The 26,357-nt window shown below is 42.1% G+C and overlaps 1 protein-coding gene across 3 annotated transcripts in view; it reads left to right on the forward strand.

The window, feature by feature from the left end:
* Positions 1-26,357, forward strand: part of LOC128667049 (H-2 class I histocompatibility antigen, Q9 alpha chain) — a 614,967-nt gene that overhangs the window by 410,466 nt on the left and 178,144 nt on the right. For all 3 annotated transcript variants that reach the window (XM_053721927.1, XM_053721926.1, XM_053721929.1), the window contains exon 2: positions 12,256-12,522. In XM_053721927.1, coding sequence (XP_053577902.1) covers positions 12,256-12,522 — 267 coding nt within the window. The remainder of the gene's footprint in view (positions 1-12,255; positions 12,523-26,357) is intronic.

The following is a 26,357-nucleotide window of genomic DNA, read 5'->3' on the forward strand; positions in this document are numbered from 1 at the left end:
TACACATGCAGATACACACACACTACATAGCATATACTTACACATGCAGATACACACACACACTACATAGCATACACTTATACATGCAGATACATACACACTACATAGCATACACTTACACATGCAGATACACACACACTACATAGCATACACTTATACATGCAGATACACACACACACTACATAGCATAGACTTATACATGCAGATACACACACTACATAGCATATACTTACACATGCAGATACACACACACACTACATAGCATACACTTACACATGCAGATACATATACACACACTACATAGCATACACTTACACATGCAGATACACACATACTACATAGCATACACTTATACATGCAGATACACACACACTACATAGCATACACTTATACATGCAGATACACACACTACATAGCATACACTTACACATGCAGATACACACACACACTACATAGCATACACTTATACATGCAGATACACACACACTACATAGCATATACTTATACATGCAGATACACACACACTACATAGCATACACTTACACATGCAGATACACATACACTACATAGCATACACTTACACATGCAGATACACATACACTACATAGCATACACTTACACATGCAGACACACACATACTACATAGCATACACTTACACATGCAGATACACACACACTACATAGCATACACTTACACATGCAGATACACACACTACATAGCTTACACTTATACATGCAGATACACACACACTACATAGCATATATTTACACATGCAGATACACACACACTACATAGCATACACTTACACATGCAGATACACACACACTACATAGCATATATTTACACATGCAGATACACACACACTACATAGCATACACTTACACATGCAGATACACACACACTACATAGCATATATTTACACATGCAGATACACACACACTACATAGCATACACTTACACATGCAGATACACACACACTACATAGCATACACTTACACATGCAGATACACACACACTACATAGCATACACTTACACATGCAAATACACACACACTACATAGCTTACACTTATACATGCAGATACACACACACTACATAGCATATATTTACACATGCAGATACACACACACTACATAGCATACACTTACACATGCAGATACACACACACTACATAGCATACACTTACACATGCAGATACACACACACTTCATAGCATACACTTACACATGCAGATACACACACACTACATAGCATACACTTATACATGCAGATACACACACACTACATAGCATATATTTACACATGCAGATACACACACACACACTACATAGCTGTCATATATTTATATTAGGTACTTTTGTTGTGCTTCTGTACTGTCCCTTTAAGACTTACTTTGTGCTCCCTTTATAAGCTGCTCAGTTCTGCAGCACATTGCTTGTTATTGACACTCCTCCTCTGGGACTAGTGATTTCTTCTATCAAGCCTTCCTGTGTATTCCCTGTAACTCTGATCTCACATCCTCCAGCTGAGTTGCTCTCCTGTCAGGTATTGGAACCACTCCCTTGCCTCTTCAGCTGTTCGCGGTCAAACACTGTGCAGCTTCAAACTTTACTGACTTCTCATTCAGCTACTGGATTTTTCAGTAAGTACTTACTGCAAAAATTATTTTGCAATTGCAAACGTTTGCCATTTATGTTTAGTTCTCACCAACCTCTTATGACATTATTCTCTAAGCACTCTGATATCTTGTGTTATTTAACAGTGACTAAACTTAAGTTGTGCTCTGGAACAAGCGTTTAACTATTTATGTTTTGCAACATGTTTGTAACACTGTAAAAACCTGTGCATCTATTCTGATACTTAACCATCCTGCTACATTATATCGCCTAGATTTAGAGTTCTGCGTTAGCCGTCAAAACCAGCGTTAGAGGCTCCTAACGCTGGTTTTGGGCTACCGCTGGTATTTAGAGTCTTGTAGGTAAGGGTCTAACGCTCACTTTCCAGCCGCGACTTTTCCATACCGCAGATCCCCCTACGCCAATTGCGTAGCCTATCTTTTCAATGGGATCTTTCTAACGCCGGTATTTAGAGTCTTGGCTGAAGTGAGCGTTAGAAATCTACCGACAAAACTCCAGCTGCAGAAAAAAGTCAGGAGTTAAGAGCTTTCTGGGCTAACGCCGGTTCATAAAGCTCTTAACTACTGTGCTCTAAGGTACACTAACACCCATAAACTACCTATGTACCCCTAAACCGAGGTCCCCCCACATCGCCGCCACTCTATTATAATTTTTTAACCCCTAATCTGCCGACCGCACACCGCCGCCACCTACGTTATCCCTATGAACCCCTAATCTGCTGCCCCTAACACCGCCGACCCCTATATTATATTTATTAACCCCTAATCTGCCGCCCCCAACGTCGCCTCCACCTACCTACAATTATTAACCCCTAATCTGCCGACCGGACCTCACCGCTACTATAATAAATGTATTAACCCCTAATCCGCCTCACTCCCGCCTCAATAACCCTATAATAAATAGTATTAACCCCTAATCTGCCCTCCCTAACATCGCCGACACCTAACTTCAAGTATTAACCCCTAATATGCCGATCGGACCTCACCGCTACTCTAATAAATTTATTAACCCCTAAAGCTAAGTCTAACCTTAACACTAACACCCCCCTAAGTTAAATATAATTTAAATCTAACGAAATAAATGAACTCTTATTAAATAAATTATTCCTATTTAAAGCTAAATACTTACCTATAAAATAAACCCTAATATAGCTACAATATAACTAATAGTTATATTGTAGCTATTTTAGGATTAATATTTATTTTACAGGCAACTTTGTATTTATTTTAACCAGGTACAATAGCTATTAAATAGTTATTTACTATTTAATAGCTACCTAGTTAAAATAATTACAAAATTACCTGTAAAATAAATCCTAACCTAAGTTACAATTAAACCTAACACTACACTATCAATAAATTAATTAAATAAAATACCTACAATTATCTACAATTAAACCTAACACTACACTATCAATAAATTAATTAAATACAATACCTACAAATAAATACAATTAAATAAACTAACTAAAGTATAAAAAAGAACTAAGTTACAAAAAATAAAAAAATATTTACAAACATTAGAAAAATATTACAACAATTTTAAACTAATTACACCTACTCTAAGCCCCCTAATAAAATAACAAAGCCCCCCAAAATAAAAAAATGCCCTACCCTATTCTAAAATTAAAATAGAAAAGCTCTTTTACCTTACCAGCCCTTAAAAGGGCCTTTTGTGGGGCATGCCCCAAAGAATTCAGCTCTTTTGCCTAGAAAAAAAAACATACAATACCCCCCCACCAACATTACAACCCACCACCCACATACCCCTAATCTAACACAAACCCCCCTTAAATAAACCTAACACTAAGCCCCTGAAGATCTCCCTACCTTATCTTCACCACACCAGGTATCACCGATCCGTCCAGACTCCGATGTCTTGATCCAAGCCCAAGCGGGGGCTGAAGACGTCCATCCTCCGGCGGAAGTCTTGATCCAAGCGGCGGCTGAAGAATTCCATCATCGGGCAAAAGTCTTCATCCTATCCTGATCAGCCAATAGAATGCAAGCTCAATCTGATTGGCTGATTGGATCAGCCAATCGGATTGAACTTGAATCTGATTGACTGATTCCATCAGCCAATCAGAATTTTCCTACTTTAATTCCGATTGGCTGATAGAATCCAATCAGCCAATCGGAATTTGAGGGACGCCATCTTGGATGACGTCATTTAAAGGAACCTTCATTCGGACTTAGGACGTCGGAAGAAGAGGATGGATCCGCGCCGGAGGTCTTGATGGAGCCGCTCGTCGATGGATGGAAGAAGATAGAAGATGCCCGCTTGGATGAAGATGTTTGCCGGTCCGGATCTCCTCTTCTGCCCGGATAGGATGAAGACTTCTGCCCGATGATGGAATTCTTCAGCCGCCGCTTGGATCAAGACTTCAGCCGGAGGATGGACGTCTTCAGCCCCCGCTTGGGCTTGGATCAAGACATCGGAGCCTGGACGGATCGCTGGTACCCGGTGTTGTGAAGATAAGGTAGGGAGATCTTCAGGGCCTTAGTGTTAGGTTTATTTAAGGGGGGTTTGCGTTAGATTAGGGGTATGTGGGTGGTGGGTTGTAATGTTGGTGGGGGGGTATTGTATGGTTTTTTTTCCAGGCAAAAGAGCTGAATTCTTTGGGGCATGCCCCACAAAAGGCCCTTTTAAGGGCTGGTAAGGTAAAAGAGCTTTTCTATTTTAATTTTAGAATAGGGTAGGGCATTTTTTTTATTTTGGGGGGCTTTGTTATTTTATTAGAGGGCTTAGAGTAGGTGTAATTAGTTTAAAATTGTTGTAATATTTTTCTAATGTTTGTAAATACTTTTTTTATTTTTTGTAACTTAGTTCTTTTTTATTTTTTGTACTTTAGTTAGTTTATTTAATTGTATTTATTTGTAGGTATTGTATTTAATTAATTTATTGATAGTGTAGTGTTAGGTTTAATTGTAGATAATTGTAGGTATTTTATTTAATTAATTTATTGATAGTGTAGTGTTAGGTTTAATTGTAACTTAGGTTAGGATTTATTTTACAGGTAATTTTGTTATTATTTTAACTAGGTAGCTATTAAATAGTAAATAACTATTTAATAGCTATTGTACCTGGTTAAAATAAATACAAAGTTGCCTGTAAAATAAATATTAATCCTAAAATAGCTAAAATATAATTATAATTTATATTGTAGCTATATTAGGATTTATTTTACAGGTAAGTATTTAGCTTTAAATAGGAATAATTTATTTAATAAGAGTTAATTTATTTAGTTAGATTTAAATTATATTTAACTTAGGGGGGTGTTAAGGTTAGGGTTAGACTTAGCTTTAGGGGTTAATACATTTTATTAGAGTAGCGGCGAGGTCCGGTCGGCAGATTAGGGGTTAATAATTGTAGGTAGGTGGAGGCGACGTTGGGGGCGGCAGATTAGGGGTTAATAAATATAATATAGGGGTCGGCGATGTTAGGGGCAGCAGATTAGGGGTTCATAGGGATAACGTAGGTTGCGGCGGTGTACGGTCGGCAGATTAGGGGTTAATAATAATATGCAGGGGTCAGCGATAGCGGGGGCGGCAGATTAGAGGTTAATAAGTGTAAGGTTAGGGGTGTTTAGACTCGGGGTTCATGTTAGGGTGTTAGGTGCAGACTTAGGAAGTGTTTCCCTATAGGAAACAATGGGGCTGCGTTAGGAGCTGAACGCTGCTTTTTTGCAGGTGTTAGGTTTTTTCAGCTCAAAATGCCCCATTGTTTTCTATGGGGGAATCGTGCACGAGCACGTTTTTGAAGCTGGCCGCGTCCGTAAGCACCGCTGGTATTGAGAGTTGCAGTGGCGGTAAATATGCTCTATGCTCCCTTTTTGGAGCCTAACGCTGCCCTTCTGTGAACTCTAAATACCAGCGGTATTTAAAAGGTGCGGGAAAAAAAAGCCAGCGATAGATACGCGGGTCGTTACCGACAAAACTCTAAATCTAGCCGTCTATTTCTCATATTTTGCTACACCTTAGTTCTGGCATACATTTTATTCAGTATTAGTGTTTCAGCTAAGACATTATATTTATACTACCATCATCAAGTGTGTATATATATATATATATATATATAAAAAAAATTTCTGTGATCACTGATCCACAGCCAAGGTTGTTACAGCATGAGTTCAGCTGTTCAGCCAAGCAGTGGTATATTAACTATACATGGTTACCTCCACACACAAGTATTTGTTCTGGAGAATACTAATATTGCACATAAATATATTTAATGCACAGATAAAACCACTGCACTAAATAAAACACTAAATACATATCTGCATATTTGATTCTTAAACTCACATATATCATTACAATAGCATACACTTATACATGCAGATACACACTCACTACATAGCATACACTTACACGTGCAGAGACACACACACTACATAGCATACACTTACACTTGCAGATACACACACACACACACACACACACACACACACTACATAGCATACACTTATATGTGCAGAGACGCATACACTTACACATGCAGATACATACACACTACATAGCATACACTTATACATACAGATATATACACACTACATAGCATACACTTACACGTGCAGAGACACACACACTACATAGCATACACTTACACATGCAGATACATAAACACTACATAGCATACACTTATACATACAGATATATGCACACTACATAGCATACACTTATACATGCAGATACACACAAACTACATAGCATACACTTATACATGCAGATACACACACACTACATAGCATACACTTATACATGCAGATGCATACACTTACACATGCAGATAGCATACACTTACACAATCAGATACACACACACGCTGCATAGCATACACTTACACATGCAGATACACACACACTACATAGCATACACTTATACAATACACTTATACATGCAGATATTGTTACGGTACCAACAGGATACCAAGGGTTAATACCAGATGAACAATGTCCTGAATAGGGAATCAGCAATTCACAACCCCAACCAGTTTTCCCCTCAAACATGAGACCAAGCTCCACATTGAGTGTAAAAAACAGAGTGTACTTTATTAAGGGCCATATGCCCAGTATTTATGCAGGTCTGACCCCAGATGGGGGGTTGAAAGAATGTTGTACATTAGATGGAGGGAACACGCCCTTTGACATGATACAATAGAATTACCTTGCTTAAGCTGATAACAATTTAAACACAAGACACATTTGGCTTTTCTTATCATCTAGGCGTCTGCTCTCTGGAGGTGATTAAACAATGGAATGTTTATCACTAACTTTAATGACAGTACACAATAGCTGAGGCTAGTAACCTTGTCGTTAGAAAATAGCTTCTTAAAGCTGAACACAGTTAACTCCTTCAGTACTGACAGAAGGGTCTGTCACATAGCTCCCCCCTTGTGGAACACTCCGGCAGACCCGGCTTGACCCTTTGGCGGGTCAACCTGGGGATGACCGGACTAGGAGGTGGTAGGCATGTCAGTTTGCCGGGGCAATCCATCTGTATTCCCGTTATGAGAGAGAATCCCTGTCCGTATAAATAAGGGTTCAACCTCTTCAGTGCCCCGACTAGGGCTAAACAGTCCTTCAAAATATCATCGGCTTCTTTACGTGGTTTTTGTACCTGCTCTTTATAGGTATACACAATCCCTTCATACTGACATAGGGTGCCCTTGAGTTGCTGCACCTCACTATGAGCCAGCGTCAGCTTTTCCTCCAGTGTCACTAAGTTTGTCTTTAATGTTTCATGTTCCACTCTCAAGCTGGTGTTTTCTGCAGTCTGTCGGTGCAGCCTGTCTAGCAGAGATTCCTGTTCTAAACATGCTTTTTCCTCTGCACTCCTCTTCTCTCCCGCTAGCACTGTTACGTGATTATTTAACGTGACCATTTTATCCTCTACGTGACTCTTCTCCTTCATCAGCGCATTGTAACGGGACTTCCACGTATCAATAGCGGATAGAGATTTACTGAGCTCAGCGTCCTGGGGATTAGCAGCAGGTGGGTCAGTCTCTGCTGCACGGATCTGGGCACGGGTAGTCACAGGGTTAACATCAGCGGGACCCATGGGAGCATAGGCAGAAACAAGGGGGGCCAAGTTATTTCCAAGGAGAACATCAGCAGGAAAGTCCTTCTTGACCCCCACATTCACAGGTCTAGCGCCCACTCCCCAATCCAAATGTACCCTGGCAACAGGTAGGCGGAACACAGTGCCCCCTGCTACCCTCACAGCCACAGTGTCTCCAGTGTGCTGTTTCTCAGACACCAAGTTCTTTCGAAGCAAGGTCATGGTAGCACCAGTATCCGTAGACCACTGACCTCCTTCCCATTCACTTTAACCAGTTGCCGGTTATTCCGGTGGGCAGCTTGCACGGGGTCTGCTTCATGTAGGCTGCCCCAGCATTCTTGCGCCTCTACGTAGCGGGCCGCAGGCTGAGGATTACGTGGGATTCCGCCGGCGGGTCTTCTCCAGGACTGTGCTTGGTTCGCTGCGTTTAGGGGACACTCTGGTCTTTTGTGCCCTAGTTGCTTACATCCAAAGCACCGAATAGGTTGTGAGTAGCCCCGCGAATTGAACCGGGCTCTCTGAGGGTAGTTCGTGGCCGGAGGCCGTGTGGTATAGCGGTGCGCCAGGGGTTGGTAACTGGCAGCTGCTGGGGTGACTGGGGGTCTGTACTCCACTCTAGCAGGGGGCTTAGTGGTAGCAGTGTCCAGTTTGCTGGCATCCGTATACTCATCTGCCAGGCGAGCAGCTTCATGCAGGGTGGAGGGTTTACGGTCCCGAACCCACTCTCTAACTCCTTCTGATAACTTGTCAAAGCAATGTTCCAACAGGAATAGCTGCAGCACCTCTTCCCCAGATACGGCTTGGCACCCCGCTATCCAGTGAGCTGCTGTGCGGTGCACCTTACATGCCCACTCAAGGTAGGTATCTCCAGCTAATTTAACAGTGTCTCTGAACCGCCTCCGGTATGCCTCCGGTGTAACCGCATACCTGGAGAGCAGAGCCTCTTTTACAGTATTATAATCCCCGACTTCCTCATCTGGAATGGCCCGAAAAGCCTCACTGGCCCGACCGGATAATTTTCCGGATAATATCGTGACCCAGTCCTCTGCGGGTACCTTGTGTAGTGCACATTGCCTCTCAAAATCCGCAAGGTACCCATCAATCTCTCCTTCTGTTTCCAGGAAGTTTTTAAAAGCTGCAAAATGTACTTTTCCCTTTTCCACTGGGGTTGCTGTGACTTGGGCTGCTGCAGCGCTGCTTTGGCGAAGTAGGTTGGCCTCCACAGCGGCTATGACCCGGTCGATAATTTCCGCAGATGGGTTGGGGCCATAATGTGCCAGTCTTATTTTAACCGCCTGATCAAAGCTTGCTTCTTCGGGGGTTCTGTCTGATATGCTGGGCCCATTGGTTCCTTCAGTCCCTGGTACTCCTTCCATCTTAGTCAGTATTGTAATAATCCCCCTCTTCCTGAGGTTACTGGCTTGTGTAGTTGCTCTTCTGTGCGATAAGGTTCATTCCGTCGCTTGCCACCAATTGTTACGGTACCAACAGGATACCAAGGGTTAATACCAGATGAACAATGTCCTGAATAGGGAATCAGCAATTCACAACCCCAACCAGTTTTCCCCTCAAACATGAGACCAAGCTCCACATTGAGTGTAAAAAACAGAGTGTACTTTATTAAGGGCCATATGCCCAGTATTTATGCAGGTCTGACCCCAGATGGGGGGTTGAAAGAATGTTGTACATTAGATGGAGGGAACACGCCCTTTGACATGATACAATAGAATTACCTTGCTTAAGCTGATAACAATGTAAACACAAGACACATTTGGCTTTTCTTATCTAGGCGTCTGCTCTCTGGAGGTGATTAAACAATGGAATGTTTATCACTAACTTTAATGACAGTACACAATAGCTGAGGCTAGTAACCTTGTCGTTAGAAAATAGCTTCTTAAAGCTGAACACAGTTAACTCCTTCAGTACTGACAGAAGGGTCTGTCACACACACACACACACACACACTACATAGCATACACATGCAGATACATACACACTACATAGCATACACTTATACATACAGATATATACACACTACATAGCATACACTTACACATGCAGATACACACACACTGCATAGCATACACTTACACATGCAGATACACACACACTGCATAGCATACACTTACACATGCAGATACACACACACACACTGCATAGCATACACTTACACATGTAGATACACACACACACTGCATAGCATACACTTACACATGCAGATACACACACACTACATAGCATACACTTATACAGGCAGATACACCGCCAATACATAGTATACACTTATACATGCAGATACACACACACACACACACACACTACATAGCATACACTTATACAGGCAGATACACAGACAATACATAGCATACACTTATACATGCAGATACACACACACACACACTACATAGCATACACTTACACATGCAGATACACACACACACACTACATAGCATACACTTATACATGCAGATACACACACACTACATAGCATACACTTATACATGCAGATACACACACACACTACATAGCATACACTTATACATGCAGATACACACACACACACACACTACATAACATACACTTACACATGCAGATACACAGACACTACATAGCATACACTTATACAGGCAGATACACAGACACTACATAGTATACACTTATACATGCAGATACACACACACACATTACATAGCATACACTTATACATGCAGATGCACAGACACTACATAGTATACACTTATACATGCAGATACACACACACTACATAATATACACTTATACATGCAGATACACATACACACACTACATAGCTTACATTTATACATGCAACACACACACACACTACATATCATAAACTTATACATACAGATACACACTCACTGTTATGGATACAGATAGACACACACACTACATCATATATGGGTATCTGTAATTCATTGTATGGGGTTGGTAAGCACATTAGCTGACAGTCTGCGGCTGCCACTGTTCGTTACCCTGGTGTTAGCACTGCTCATCGTATAAAACTGAAGGCATGCTAGTATTATCACCAGGGGTTAGACGTCATCACTACCAGAGGTAAGTTAGAGAGGTCACCATTACCCGTGGTCAGAGTGTATACAGCCTGCTTACTCCTGCTTAACCCACAAAACATTCCTTTTCCACAGGGAATCTAACAGGTATCTAACCCTGTGAGAGCAAAGCCAGCTGCTTCTGAGTATGGGCCCAATAGAATTTTTAAATGCCTGGGGTAAATCGGGACAGATGGCTAGCACCCCGGGATTGGGGGACAGACCCGTAAAATTCGGACTGTTCCGTGGAAATTGGGACAGTTGGGGGGTATGCAGTAATGTGTAACTATCTCTCTCTGTGTCTCTCAGGCAGTGACAGGTTACAGTAATGTGTAACTGTCTCTCCGTCTCTCAGGCTGTCACAGGGTACAGTAATGTGTAACTGTCTCTCTCTGTGTCTCTCAGGCAGTCACAGGTTACAGTAATGTGTAACTGTCTCTCTCTGTGTCTCTCAGGCAGTCACAGGTTACAGTAATGTGTAACTGTCTCTGTGTCTCTCAGGCAGTCACAGGTTACAGTAATGTGTAACTGTCTCTCTCTGTGTCTCAGGCAGTCACAGGTTACAGTAATGTGTAACTGTCTCTCTCTGTGTCTCTCAGGCAGTCACAGGTTACAGTAATGTTTAACTGTCTCTGTGTCTCTCAGGCAGTCGCAGGTTACAGTAATGTGTAATTGTCTCTCTCTGTGTCTCAGGCAGTCACAGGTTACAGTAATGTGTAACTGTCTCTCTCTGTGTCTCTCAGGCAGTCACAGGTTACAGTAATGTGTAACTGTCTCTGTGTCTCTCAGGCAGTCACAGGTTACAGTAATGTGTAACTGTCTCTCTCTGTGTCTCTCAGGCAGTCACAAGGTGCAGTACTGTGTAACTGTCTCTCTCTGTGTCTCTCAGGCAGTCACAAGGTGCAGTAATGTGTAACTGTCTCTCTGTGTCTCTCAGGCAGTCACAAGGTGCAGTAATGTGTAACTGTCTCTCTCTGTGTCTCTCAGGCAGTCACAGGTTACAGTAATGTGTAACTGTCTCTCTCTGTGTCTCTCAGGTAGTCACAGGTTACAGTAATGTGTAACTGTCTCTCTCTCTCTGTGTCTCTCAGGCAGTCACAAGGTGCAGTAATGTGTAACGGTCTCTCTATGTGTCTCTCAGGCAGTCACAGGTTACAGTAATGTGTAACTGTCTCTGTGTCTCTCAGGCAGTCACAGGTTACAGTAATGTGTAACTGTCTCTTTCTGTCTCTCTTAGGTAGTCACAGGTTACAGTAATGTGTAACTGTCTCTCTCTCTGTGTCTCTCAGGCAGTCACAAGGTGCAGTAATGTGTAACGGTCTCTCTATTTGTCTCTCAGGCAGTCACAGGTTACAGTAATGTGTAACTGTCTCTCTCTCTGTGTCTCTCAGGCAGTCACAAGGTGCAGTAATGTGTAACGGTCTCTCTATTTGTCTCTCAGGCAGTCACAGGTTACAGAAATGTGTAACTGTCTCTCTCTCTGTGTCTCTCAGGCAGTCACACGCTGCAGTATTATTACACTGGGATCTCAGAGCCAGGACATGGGCTGCCTGTGTTTGTTGCAGTTGGTTACGTGGATGAGATACAGATAAAGAGATATGACAGTAACTCTCACATAGCAAGACCTTCTGTTCAGTGGATGGAGACGGTTGAGGGGGATCCTGGTTACTGGGAAAGAGAGACACAGAACCTCAAAGACCATGAGGCTATATTCAAACACAATGTGAAGACAGTGATGAGCCGCTTCAACCAGACAGCAGGTGAGATACTTTATTATTATATACAGTAGCCTGTAAGTCTCACAGACACACATATATATATATATATATATATATATATATTGTATATAACATACACATATATATATATATATATATATATATATATATATATATATATATATATTGTATATAACACACACACACAGATATATATACTGTATATATATATACTGTATATAAACACACATATATATATATACTGTATATAACACACACGCACATATATGTATATATATATATATATATATATATATACAGATATATAATAGACACACATACACACACTGTATATAACACACAGATATACTGTATATAACACACACACATATATATATATATATATACTGTATATAACACGCACAAACACATATATATATATATATATATATATATATACACTGTATATAACACACACACATATATATATATATACTGTATATAACACACACATATACTGTATATAACACACACACATATATACTGTATATAACACACACACACACACACACACACATACTGTATATAACACACATACACACATATACTGTATATAACACACACACACACACACACACACACACATACATATATATATATATGTATATATATACACACTGTATATAATGCATATATATATATATATATATATATAAGTATCCACAACAGGTGCACTCACTGTGACTTAAGACATCCGCCAGGGTGCTGCGTGAAAAAACATATGGTGATATTGATCAACCCCAAAAGGAAGAGAAGACGCTTCACTCTCCGGTCTTGGCAAAGTTCCTTTATTAAATATCCAGCATCAATCAGAAAATCCCCCAAACGTTTCGATACCAGTTGGTATCTTTGTCAATGGGCAATCAAAGCATATTTATCCCAAAGGAACCTTCCTTTGGGATAAATATGCTTTGATTGCCCATTGACAAAGATACCAACTGGTATCGAAACGTTTGGGGGATTTTCTGATTGATGCTGGATATTTAATAAAGGAACTTTGCCAAGACACCGGAGAGTGAAGCATCTTCTCTTCCTTTTGGGGTTGATCGATATCACTATATATATATATATATATATATATATATATATATATATATATATATATATTTCTCCTGTTAAGTGTGGTCAGTCCACGGGTCATCATTACTTCTGGGATATTATCTCCTCCCCTACAGGAAGTGCAAGAGGCTTCACCCAGCAGAGCTGCTATATAGCTCCTCCCCTCTACGTCACCCCCAGTCATTCTCTTGCACCCAACGAATAGATTGGATGTGTGAGAGGACTGTGGTGATTTAATTAGTTTATTACCTTCAATCAAAAGTTTGTTATTTTATAATAGCACCGGAGTGTGTTATTCATTCTCTGGTAGAATTTGAAGAAGAATCTACCGGAGTTTTTTTCTATGATTTTAGCCGGAGTAGTTAAGATCATATTGCTGTTTCTCGGCCATCTGAGGAGAGGTAAACTTCAGATCAGGGGACAGCGGGCAGATTAATCTGCAAAGAGGTATGTAGCAGTTTGTTATTTTCTGACATGGAATTGATGAGAAAATCCTGCCATACCGTTATAATGTAAACTCAGCCTTAAATGCAGTAGATGTAGCTGGTATCAGGCTGTCATGTATGTATATTTTACACTTCAGTATTCTGGGGAATGGTACTTCACTGGATTTATACTGTATGCATAGACTTAACCTAATTTGCAGGGACTTGCAATAGGTTTTAAATAACAATTAATTTATTGAGGTTAAACGTTTTTTTGCTGGCATGTAAAAACGTTTATTTCTCTGAGGTACTTGGTGAATAAATGTTTTGGGCACTATTTTTTCCACTTGGCAATAGTTTTGTTTAAATTAAAGCAGTTCACTGATCTCTCTCACTGTTATGTGTGAGGGGGAGGGGCCATTTTTGGCGCTTTTACTACGCATCAAAAAACTCAGTCAGAGGTTCATTTTCTTCCTGCATGATCCGGTTCATCTCTATTGAACTCAGGGATCTCCAAAGCCTTTTTTTGAGGGAGGTAATCATCACAGCAGAGCTGTGAAGATTGTAGTTGACTGTGATAAAAAAACGTTTATTTGTGTATTTTTTCTGCTGCCTGGGTTAGTTATCCTTTGCTAATGGGAACAATCCTTTGCTAAAATTGTATATTTCTGACAAAGATTGATGCTATAACTTAATTATTTTCAACTGTCATAATTTTTTCTGTGCTTCTTATAGGCACAGTTCGTTTTCATATTATTGTAAATTACTTGAAAAAGCATTTCCAAGTTGCTAGTTAATTGCTAGTGTGTTAAACATGTCTGATTCAGAGGAAGATACATGTGCTATATGTGCTAATGCCAAAGTGGAGCCCAATAGAAGTTTATGTACTAACTGTATTGATGCTACTTTAAATAAAAGTCAATCTGTACAAATTGAACATATTTCACCAGACAACGAGGGGAGAGTTATGCCGACTAACTCGCCTCACGTGTCAGTACCTGCATCTCCCGCTCGGGAGGTGCGTGATATTGTAGCGCCGAGTACATCTGGGCGGCCATTTCAAATCACATTACAGGATATGGCTACTGTTATGACTGAAGTTTTGGCTAAATTACCAGAACTTAGAGGCAAGCGTGATCACTCTGGGGTGAGAACAGAGTGCGCTGATAATATTAGGGCCATGTCAGACACTGCGTCACAGGCGGCAGAACATGAGGACGGAGAACTTCATTCTGTGGGTGACGGTTCTGATCCAAATAGATTGGATTCAGATATTTCAAATTTTAAATTTAAGCTGGAAAACCTCCGTGTATTACTAGGGGAGGTGTTAGCGGCTCTGAATGATTGTAACACAGTTGCAATACCAGAGAAAATGTGTAGGTTGGATAAATATTTTGCGGTACCGGCGAGTACTGATGTTTTTCCTATACCTAAGAGACTTACTGAAATTGTTACTAAGGAGTGGGATAGGCCCGGTGTGCCGTTCTCACCCCCTCCGATATTTAGAAAAATGTTTCCAATAGACGCCACCACACGGGACTTATGGCAAACGGTCCCTAAGGTGGAGGGAGCAGTTTCTACTTTAGCTAAGCGTACCACTATCCCGGTGGAGGATAGCTGTGCCTTTTCAGATCCAATGGATAAAAAATTAGAGGGTTACCTTAAGAAAATGTTTGTTCAACAAGGTTTTATATTGCAACCTCTTGCATGTATTGCGCCTGTCACGGCTGCAGCAGCATTTTGGTTTGAGTCTCTGGAAGAGACACTTCAATCATCTACACTAGATGAGATTACAGACAAACTTAAAGCCCTTAAGTTAGCTAACTCATTTATTTCAGATGCCGTAGTACATTTAACTAAACTTACGGCTAAGAATTCCGGATTTGCCATTCAGGCACGCAGAGCACTGTGGCTAAAATCCTGGTCAGCTGATGTTACTTCTAAATCTAAATTGCTTAATATACCTTTCAAAGGGCAAACCTTATTCGGGCCCGGGTTGAAAGAGATTATCGCTGACATTACAGGAGGTAAAGGCCATGCCCTGCCTCAGGACAAAGCCAAACCTAGGGCTAGACAGTCTAATTTTCGTTCCTTTCGTAATTTCAAAGCAGGAACAGCATCAACTTCCTCTGCACCAAAACAGGAAGGAGCTGTTGCTCGCTACAGACAAGGCTGGAAACCTAACCAGTCCTGGAACAAGGGCAAGCAGGCCAGGAAACCTGCTGCTGCCCCTAAGACAGCATGAATCGAGGGCCCCCGATCCGGGACCGGATCTAGTAGGGGGCAGACTTTCTCTCTTCGCCCAGGCTTGGGCAAGAGATGTTCAGGATCCCTGGGCGTTAGAGATCATATCTCAGGGATACCTTCTGGACTTCAAATCCTCTCCCCCAAGAGGGAGATTTCATCTGTCAAGGTTATCAACAAACCAAATAAAGAAAGAAGCGTTCCTACGCTGCGTACAAGATCTTTTATTAATGGGAGTGATCCATCCAGTTCCGCGGTCGGAACAAGGACAAGGGTTTTACTCAAATCTGTTTGTAGTTCCCAAAAAAGAGGGAACTTTCAGGCCAATCTTGGATTTAAAGATCCTAAACAAATTCCTAAGAGTTCCATCGTTCAAGATGGAAACGATTCGAACAATTTTGCCCATGATCCAAGAGGGTCAGTACATGACCACAGTGGATTTAAAGGATGCTTACCTTCACATACCGATTCACAGAAATCATTACCGGTATCTAAGGTTTGCCTTTCTAGACAGGCATTACCAGTTTGTAGCTCTTCCATTCGGACTGGCTACGGCTCCAAGAATCTTCACAAAGGTTCTGGGTACTCTTCTGGCGGTACTAAGACCGCGAGGAATTTCGGTAGCTCCGTACCTAGACGACATTCTGATACAAGCTTCAAGCTTTCAAACTGCCAAGTCTCATACAGAGTTAGTACTGGCATTTCTAAGGTCGCATGGATGGAAGGTGAACGAAAAGAAGAGTTCTCTCTTTCCACTCACAAGAGTTCCCTTCTTGGGGACTCTGATAGATTCTGTAGAAATGAAGATTTACCTGACAGAAGACAGGTTAACAAAGCTTCAAAATGCATGCCGTGTCCTTCATTCCATTCAATACCCGTCAGTAGCTCAATGCATGGAGGTGATCGGCTTAATGGTAGCGGCAATGGACGTAGTACCTTTTGCACGCCTACATCTCAGACCGCTGCAATTGTGCATGCTAAGTCAGTGGAATGGGGATTACTCAGATTTGTCCCCCACTCTGAATCTGAATCAAGAGACCAGAAATTCTCTTCTATGGTGGCTTTATCGGCCACACCTGTCCAGGGGGATGCCATTCAGCAGGCCAGACTGGACAATTGTAACAACAGACGCCAGCCTACTAGGTTGGGGCGCTGTCTGGAATTCTCTGAAGGCTCAGGGACTATGGAATCAGGAGGAGAGTCTCCTTCCAATAAACATTCTGGAATTGAGAGCAGTTCTCAATGCCCTTCTGGCTTGGCCCCAGTTAACAACTCGGGGGTTCATCAGGTTTCAGTCGGACAACATCACGACTGTAGCTTACATCAACCATCAGGGAGGGACAAGAAGCTCCCTAGCAATGATGGAAGTATCAAAGATAATTCGCTGGGAGTCTCACTCTTGCCACCTGTCTGCAATCCACATCCCGGGAGTGGAGAACTGGGAGGCGGATTTCTTAAGTCGTCAGACTTTTCATCCGGGGGAGTGGGAACTTCATCCGGAGGTCTTTGCCCAGATACTTCGACGTTGGGGCAAACCAGAGATAGATCTCATGGCGTCTCGTCAGAACGCCAAGCTTCCTCGCTACGGGTCCAGATCCAGGGATCCGGGAGCGGTTCTGATAGATGCTTTGACAGCACCTTGGATCTTCGGGATGGCTTATGTGTTTCCACCCTTCCCGATGCTTCCTCGATTGATTGCCAGAATCAAACAGGAGAGAGCATCAGTGATTCTAATAGCACCTGCATGGCCACGCAGGACTTGGTATGCAGATCTAGTGGACATGTCATCCTGTCCGCCTTGGTCTCTACCTCTGAAACAGGACCTTCTGATCCAGGGTCCATTCAAGCATCAAAATCTAACTTCTCTGAAGCTGACTGCTTGGAAATTGAACGCTTGATTTTATCAAAACGTGGGTTTTCTGAGCCAGTTATTGATACCTTAATACAGGCTAGGAAGCCTGTTACCAGAAGGATTTACCATAAAATATGGCGTAAATACTTATATTGGTGCGAATCCAAGAGTTACTCATGGAGTAAGGTTAGGATTCCAAGGATATTGTCTTTTCTACAAGAAGGTTTAGAAAAGGGGTTATCCGCTAGTTCTTTAAAGGGACAGATTTCAGCTCTGTCCATTCTTTTACACAAACGTCTGTCAGAAGTTCCGGACGTTCAAGCTTTTTGTCAGGCTTTAGCTAGGATCAAGCCTGTGTTTAAAACTGTTGCTCCGCCATGGAGTTTGAACTTAGTTCTTAATGTTTTACAGGGTGTTCCGTTTGAACCCCTTCATTCCATTGATATCAAGTTGTTATCTTGGAAAGTTCTGTTTTTAATGGCTATTTCCTCGGCTCGAAGAGTCTCTGAGTTATCTGCCTTACATTGTGATTCTCCTTATCTGATTTTTCATTCAGACAAGGTAGTTCTGCGTACTAAACCTGGGTTCCTACCTAAGGTGGTCACTAACAGGAATATCATTCAAGAGATTGTTGTTCCATCCTTGTGTCCTAATCCTTCCTCGAAGAAGGAACGTCTGCTACACAATCTAGATGTAGTCCGTGCCCTGAAATTTTATCTACAGGCAACTAAGGATTTTCGTCAAACGTCTTCCCTGTTTGTCGTTTATTCTGGTCAGAGGAGAGGTCAAAAAGCTTCGGCTACCTCTCTCTCCTTTTGGCTTCGTAGCATAATACGATTAGCCTATGAGACTGCTGGACAGCAGCCTCCTGAAAGAATTACAGCTCATTCTACTAGAGCTGTGGCTTCCACTTGGGCCTTTAAGAATGAGGCTTCTGTTGAACAGATTTGCAAGGCTGCAACTTGGTCTTCTCTTCATACTTTTTCCAAATTTTACAAATTTGACACTTTTGCTTCTTCGGAGGCTGTTTTTGGGAGAAAGGTTCTCAGGCAGTGGTTCCCTCCGTATAAAGAGCCTGCCTGTCCCTCCCGTCATCCGTGTACTTTTGCTTTGGTATTGGTATCCCAGAAGTAATGATGACCCGTGGACTGACCACACTTAACAGGAGAAAACAAAATTTATGCTTACCTGATAAATTCATTTCTCCTGTAGTGTGGTCAGTCCACGGCCCGCCCTGTTTTTTATGGCAGGCTAAAGATTTTTTTGGATTATACTCCAGTCACCACTACACCCTTGGGCTTCTCCTTTCTCGTTGGTCCTTTGGTCGAATGACTGGAGGTGACGTAGAGGGGAGGAGCTATATAGCAGCTCTGCTGGGTGAATCCTCTTGCACTTCCTGTAGGGGAGGAGATAATATCCCAGAAGTAATGATAACCCGTGGACTGACCACACTACAGGAGAAATGAATTTATCAGGTAAGCATAAATTTTGTTATATATATATAGTGATGTCGCGAACCTAAAAATTTCGATTCGCGAACGGCGGACTCAAACTTCCGGTATTGTTCGCGAACCGCCATTGACTTCAATAGGCAGGCGAACTTTAAAACCTACAAGGACTCTCTCTGGCCACAATAGTGATGGAAAAGTTGTTTCAAGGGTACTAACACCTGGACTGTGGCATGCTGGAGGGGGATCCATGGCAAAACTCCCATGGAAAATTACATAGTTTATGCAGAGTCTGCTTTTAACCCATAAAGGGCCTAAATCAACTAACATTCCCAAATTGTTTGCAATAACGTGCTTTAAAACATCAGTTATGATGTCGTATCTATCAGGCAGTGTAAGGGTTACGGCCGCATCACAGTGACAGAGCAAACTCCAAGTGTAATGCACCGCAAACAACCGCAAACAGTCCACTTGCACAACCACGAGATAGATTTGATAGATAGATACATAGATTACATATCTCAATCGATGCAATATACATATGATCGATACACTGTACATAGCTCAATAGATGCAATATACATTTGATATATACGAATTACATCGATCAATAGATGCAATATACATTTGATAGATACGAATGTTATCGAATCAAAGATGCAATATACATTTTATAGATAGGAATGACATCACCCAAAATATGTAATATACATTTCATAGATACGAATTACATCGATCAATAGATACAATCTACATTTGATCGATACGTTTGATAGTTCGATCGATTTGATATATAAATTAATCGATTTGAAATATATATAATTTCCCTGACAGAGTATAACAATAAGACATGTGGTCTGTGACCCGTGGTGTGTTAAGTACTAATATTCTTAACATTTTACTACAACCTGTTACTCCCCCTATCAGATGAGGTCTATATGGCCTTCATTTTTGGAACTGGGAGATGGAAGAAGATGATTGTTCTCTCCTCCTACTTCAAATTTGTCTGAAACACAAGTGGCTGTCTCAAAACATCCCGGACAGAAGATAGATCGATAGATAGGATAGATAGATATACATAGATTGATAGTTACAAAACACGGAAGGGAACTGCACTCTCATACCGGACCGGGTACACATCCCATGACCCTGCAACATGCTCAGCCCTGGGTGCCACTGGCACTCACAGGAAGCTGTGCTGTCCCCAGAGCCACAAGCAGTTAACCCCAGACAGGTCTGGGTGCAAGAACCATAGGGAAAATTACAAAACAAATTAATACAACACACAGAGAAAACCCAGCACTCACTTACAAGCTCTCAGCTAAGATTTAAAAGCAAAAATGGAAAGGTTAGTCACCGCATCTGGCAAAATGGGACAAGCTCAGGTACCACGTCAAGGTCCTTTCCAATACCTGAGACCCTAAAACAGCCACACAATGCAAGCTTTCAAATCCAAACAAACTGAAAATAAGGGAAGGCTGCACAGGAATATGTAACCACCCTAGACATATACAAAACACAGAAGGGAACTGCACTCTCATACCGGACCGGGTACACATCCCATGACCCTGCAACATGCTCAGCCCTGGGTGCCACTGGCACTCACAGGAAGCTGTGCTGTCCCCAGAGCCACAAGCAGTTAACCCCAGACAGGTCTGGGTGCAAGAACCATAGAGAAAATTACAAAACAAATTAATACAACACACAGAGAAAACCCAGCACTCACTTACAAGCTCTCAGCTAAGATTTAAAAGCAAAAATGGAAAGGTTAGTCACCGTATCTGGCCAAATGGGACAAGCTCAGGTACCACGTCAAGGTCCTTTCCAATACCTGAGACCCTAAAACAGCCACACAATGCAAGCTTTCAAATCCAAAGAAACTGAAAACAAGGGAAGGGTGCACAGGAATATGTAACCACCCTAGACATATACAAAACACGGAAGGGAACTGCACTCTCATACCGGACCGGGTACACATCCTATGACCCTGCAACATGCTCAGCCCTGGGTGCCACTGGCACTCACAGGAAGCTGTGCTGTCCCCAGAGCCACAAGCAGTTAACCCCAGACAGGTCTGGGTGCAAGAACCATAGGGAAAATTACAAAACAAATTAATACAACACACAGAGAAAACCCAGCACTCACTTACAAGCTCTCAGCTAAGATTTAAAAGCAAAAATGGAAAGGTTAGTCACTGCATCTGGCCAAATGGGACAAGCTCAGGTACCACGTCAAGGTCCTTTCCAATACCTGAGACCCTAAAACAGCCACACAATGCAAGCTTTCAAATCCAAACAAACTGAAAACAAGGGAAGGGTGCACAGGAATATGTAACCACCCTAGACATATACAAAACACGGAAGGGAACTGCACTCTCATACCGGACCGGGTACACATACAAACTGTTTTCAGTTTGTTTGGATTTGAAAGCTTGCATTGTGTGGCTGTTTTAGGGTCTCAGGTATTGGAAAGGACCTTGACGTGGTACCTGAGCTTGTCCCATTTGGCCAGATGCGGTTATTAACCTTTCCATTTTTGCTTTTAAATCTTAGCTGAGAGCTTGTAAGTGAGTGCTGGGTTTTCTCTGTGTGTTGTATTAATTTGTTTTGTAATTTTCCCTATGGTTCTTGCACCCAGACCTGTCTGGGGTTAACTGCTTGTGGCTCTGGGGACAGCACAGCTTCCTGTGAGTGCCAGTGGCACCCAGGGCTGAGCATGTTGCAGGGTCATGGGATGTGTACCCGTGTTTTGTATATGTCTAGGGTGGTTACATATTCCTGTGCACCCTTCCCTAGTTTTCAGTTTGTTTGGATTTGAAAGCTTGCATTGTGTGGCTGTTTTAGGGTCTCAGGTATTGGAAAGGACCTTGTCGTGGTACCTGAGCTTGTCCCATTTGGCCAGATGCGGTGACTAACCTTTCCATTTTTGCTTTTAAATCTTAGCTGAGAGCTTGTAAGTGAGTGCTGGGTTTTCTCTGTGTGTTGTATTAATTTGTTTTGTAATTTTCCCTATGGTTCTTGCACCCAGACCTGTCTGGGGTTAACTGCTTGTGGCTCTGGGGACAGCACAGCTTCTTGTGAGTGCCAGTGGCACCCAGGGCTGAGCATGTTGCAGGGTCATGGGATGTGTACCCGGTCCGGTATGAGAGTGCAGTTCCCTTCCGTGTTTTGTATATGTCTAGGGTGGTTACATATTCCTGTGCACCCTTCCCTTGTTTTCAGTTTGTTTGGATTTGAAAGCTTGCATTGTGTGGCTGTTTTAGGGTCTCAGGTATTGGAAAGGACCTTGACGTGGTACCTGAGCTTGTCCCATTTGGCTAGATGCGGTGACTAACCTTTCCATTTTTGCTTTTAAATCTTAGCTGAGAGCTTGTAAGTGAGTGCTGGGTTTTCTCTGTGTGTTGTATTAATTTGTTTTGTAATTTTCCCTATGGTTCTTGCACCCAGACCTGTCTGGGGTTAACTGCTTGTGGCTCTGGGGACAGCACAGCTTCCTGTGAGTGCCAGTGGCACCCAGGGCTGAGCATGTTGCAGGGTCATGAGATGTGTACCCGGTCCGGTATGAGAGTGCAGTTCCCTTCCGTGTTTTGTATATGTCTAGGGTGGTTACATATTCCTGTGCACCCTTCCCTTGTTTTCAGTTTGTTTGGATTTGAAAGCTTGCATTGTGTGGCTGTTTTAGGGTCTCAGGTATTGGAAAGGACCTTGACGTGGTACCTGAGCTTGTCCCATTTGGCCAGATGTGGTGACTAACCTTTCCATTTTTGCTTTTAAATCTTAGCTGAGAGCTTGTAAGTGAGTGCTGGGTTTTCTCTGTGTGTTGTATTAATTTATTTTGTAATTTTCCCTATGGTTCTTCCACCCAGACCTGTCTGGGGTTAACTGCTTGTGGCTCTGAGGACAGCACAGCTTCCTGTGAGTGCCAGTGGCACCCAGGGCTGAGCATGTTGCAGGGTCATGGGATGTGTACCCGGTCCGGTATGAGAGTGCAGTTCCCTTCCGTGTTTTGTATATGTCTAGGGTGGTTACATATTCCTGTGCACCCTTCCCTTGTTTTCAGTTTGTTTGGATTTGAAAGCTTGCATTGTGTGGCTGTTTTAGGGTCTCAGGTATTGGAAAGGACCTTGACGTGGTACCTGAGCTTGTCCCATTTGGCCAGATGCGGTGACTAACCTTTCCATTTTTGCTTTTAAATCTTAGCTGAGAGCTTGTAAGTGAGTGCTGGGTTTTCTCTGTGTGTTAGATTGATAGTTAGTTAGAATCGATAGAAGAGAAATAGATAGAATTTTTAGATATATAATTACCCTGATAAAGTGTAATAATTAAACATGCTGTCTTGGACCCAACTAGGTTGTGTTAAGTAGTACTATTGTTCGCACTTTCAGCCCTGTAACTCCCCCTATTGGTGGAGGTCTATATGGCCTGCATGATTAGCCTGACAAAGTATAACAACAAGACACGCGGTCTGGGACCCATGGTAATTTTGTTGTGTTAAGTAAAACTTTTCTTATCACTTGAATCCCTCTTACCCCCCGTTTTGTTGGACCTCTATATGGCCTGCATGATTAGCCTGACAAAGTATAATAAGAAAACATCTGGTCTTGGACCCATGGTAATTAGGTTGTGTTTAAGTAGTACTATTCTTAGAACTGTAATCCCTGTTACTCCCCCTATCAAGGGCGGTCTATATGGCCTGCATGATTACCCTAACAAAGTATAACATCAAGACACACGGTGTTGGACCCATGATAACTAGCTTGTGTTAATTAGTACTTTTCTTAGCACTTTAATCCCTGTTACCCCCCCTAACGGGGGTGGTCTATATGGCATGCCTGATTACCCTGAAAAAATATACTAATAAGACATGCAGTCTGGTACCCATTTTAACTAGGTTGTGTTTTAAGCACTACCATTCTTAGCACTTTAATCTCTGTAACTCCCCCTATTTGGTGAGGTCTATACGGCCTGGATGATTACCCATACAAAATATAATAATAAGACATCTGCTCTTGGTCTGCGACCCATGGTAACTATGTTGTGTTAATTAGTAATGTCCTTAGCATTTTAATAGCTGTTACTCATACTCACCCTATCGGTGGAGGTCTATATGGCCTGCATGATTACCCTTACAAAATATAATAACCAAACATATGCTCTGGGACCCATGTTAAGTAGGTTGTGTTAAGTAGTACTGTTCTTAGCAGTTTAATACCTGTTACAACACCAAATGGTGGCAGGTCTATCTGGCCTTCATGATTAGCTGCACCCAAACCCCAAAAAAAGCTGAATGGTCTCAGACTAACACCCATGGCTAACTCGGTTGTTTCAATTAGTACTATTCTTAGCACTTTCATCCCTGTTACGGGTGGTCTACATGGCCATCATGATTAGCCGAACAAAATACTACAATCCAACCTTTGCTCAGTCTTCATAGGCCCTTCAGTGGCTGTATTTTGATAGTACAGTTCTTATTATTTTAATAGGTGATACAACACTGAATGGTGGCAGCTCTATATGGCCTGCATGATTAGCCGCACCCGAAACAAAAATAAATCCAAGCGGTCTTGGATTAACACCCATGGCTAACTCGGTTGTTTCAAGTAGTACTATTCTTAGCACTTTCATCTCATCATCCCTGTTACTTCCAGGACTCTCTGTGGTGGTCTACATGGCCATCATGATTAGCCTAACCAAATACTACAATCCAACCATGGCTCAGTCTTCATAAGGCCCTTCATTGGTTGTATTTTTGTAGTTCTGTTCTTATTATTTAAATAGCTGATACAACACCGAATGGTGGCAGCTCTATATGGCCTGCATGATTAGCCGCACCCAAAACAAAAATAAATCCAAGCGGTCTTGGATTAACACCCATGGCTAACTCTGTTGTTTCAAGTAGTACTATTCTTAGCACTTTCATCTCATCCCTGTTACTTCCAGGACTCTCGGTGGTGGTCTACATGGCCATCATGATTAGCCTAACCAAATACTACAATCCAACCTTGGCTCAGTCTTCATAAGGCCCTTCATTGGTTGTATTTTTGTAGTTCTGTTCTTATTATTTAAATAGCTGATACAACACCGAATGGTGGCAGCTCTATATGGCCTGCATGATTAGCCGCACCCAAAACAAAAATAAAGCCAAGCGGTCTTGGATTAACACCCATGGCTAACTCGGTTGTTTCTAGTAGTACTATTCTTAGCACTTTCATCTCATCCCTTTTACTTTCAGGACTCTCGGTGGTGGTCTACATGGCCATCATGATTAGCCTAACCAAATACTACAATCCAACCTTGGCTCAGTCTTCATACGGCCCTTCATTGGCTGTATTTTGGTAGTTCTGTTCTTATTAGTTTAATAGCTGATACAACACCGAATGGTGGCAGCTCTATATGGCCTGCATGATTAGCCTCACCCAAAACAAAAATAAAGCCAAGCGGTCTTGGATTAACACCCGTGGCTAACTCGGTTGTTTCAAGTAGTACTATTCTTAGCTCTTTCATCTCATCCCTGTTACTTCCAGGACTCTCGGTGGTGGTCTACATGGCCATCATGATTAGCCTAACCAAATACTACAATCCAACCTTGGCTCAGTCTTCATAAGGCCCTTCATTGGTTGTATTTTTGTAGTTCTGTTCTTATTATTTAAATAGCTGATACAACACTGAATGGTGGCAGCTCTATATGGCCTGCATGATTAGCCGCACCCAAAACAAAAATAAAGCCAAGCGGTCTTGGATTAACACCCATGGCTAACTCGGTTGTTTCAAGTAGTACTATTCTTAGCAC

Source organism: Bombina bombina, chromosome 7, assembly GCF_027579735.1.
Source record: "Bombina bombina isolate aBomBom1 chromosome 7, aBomBom1.pri, whole genome shotgun sequence".
Lineage (NCBI taxonomy): Eukaryota > Metazoa > Chordata > Amphibia > Anura > Bombinatoridae > Bombina > Bombina bombina.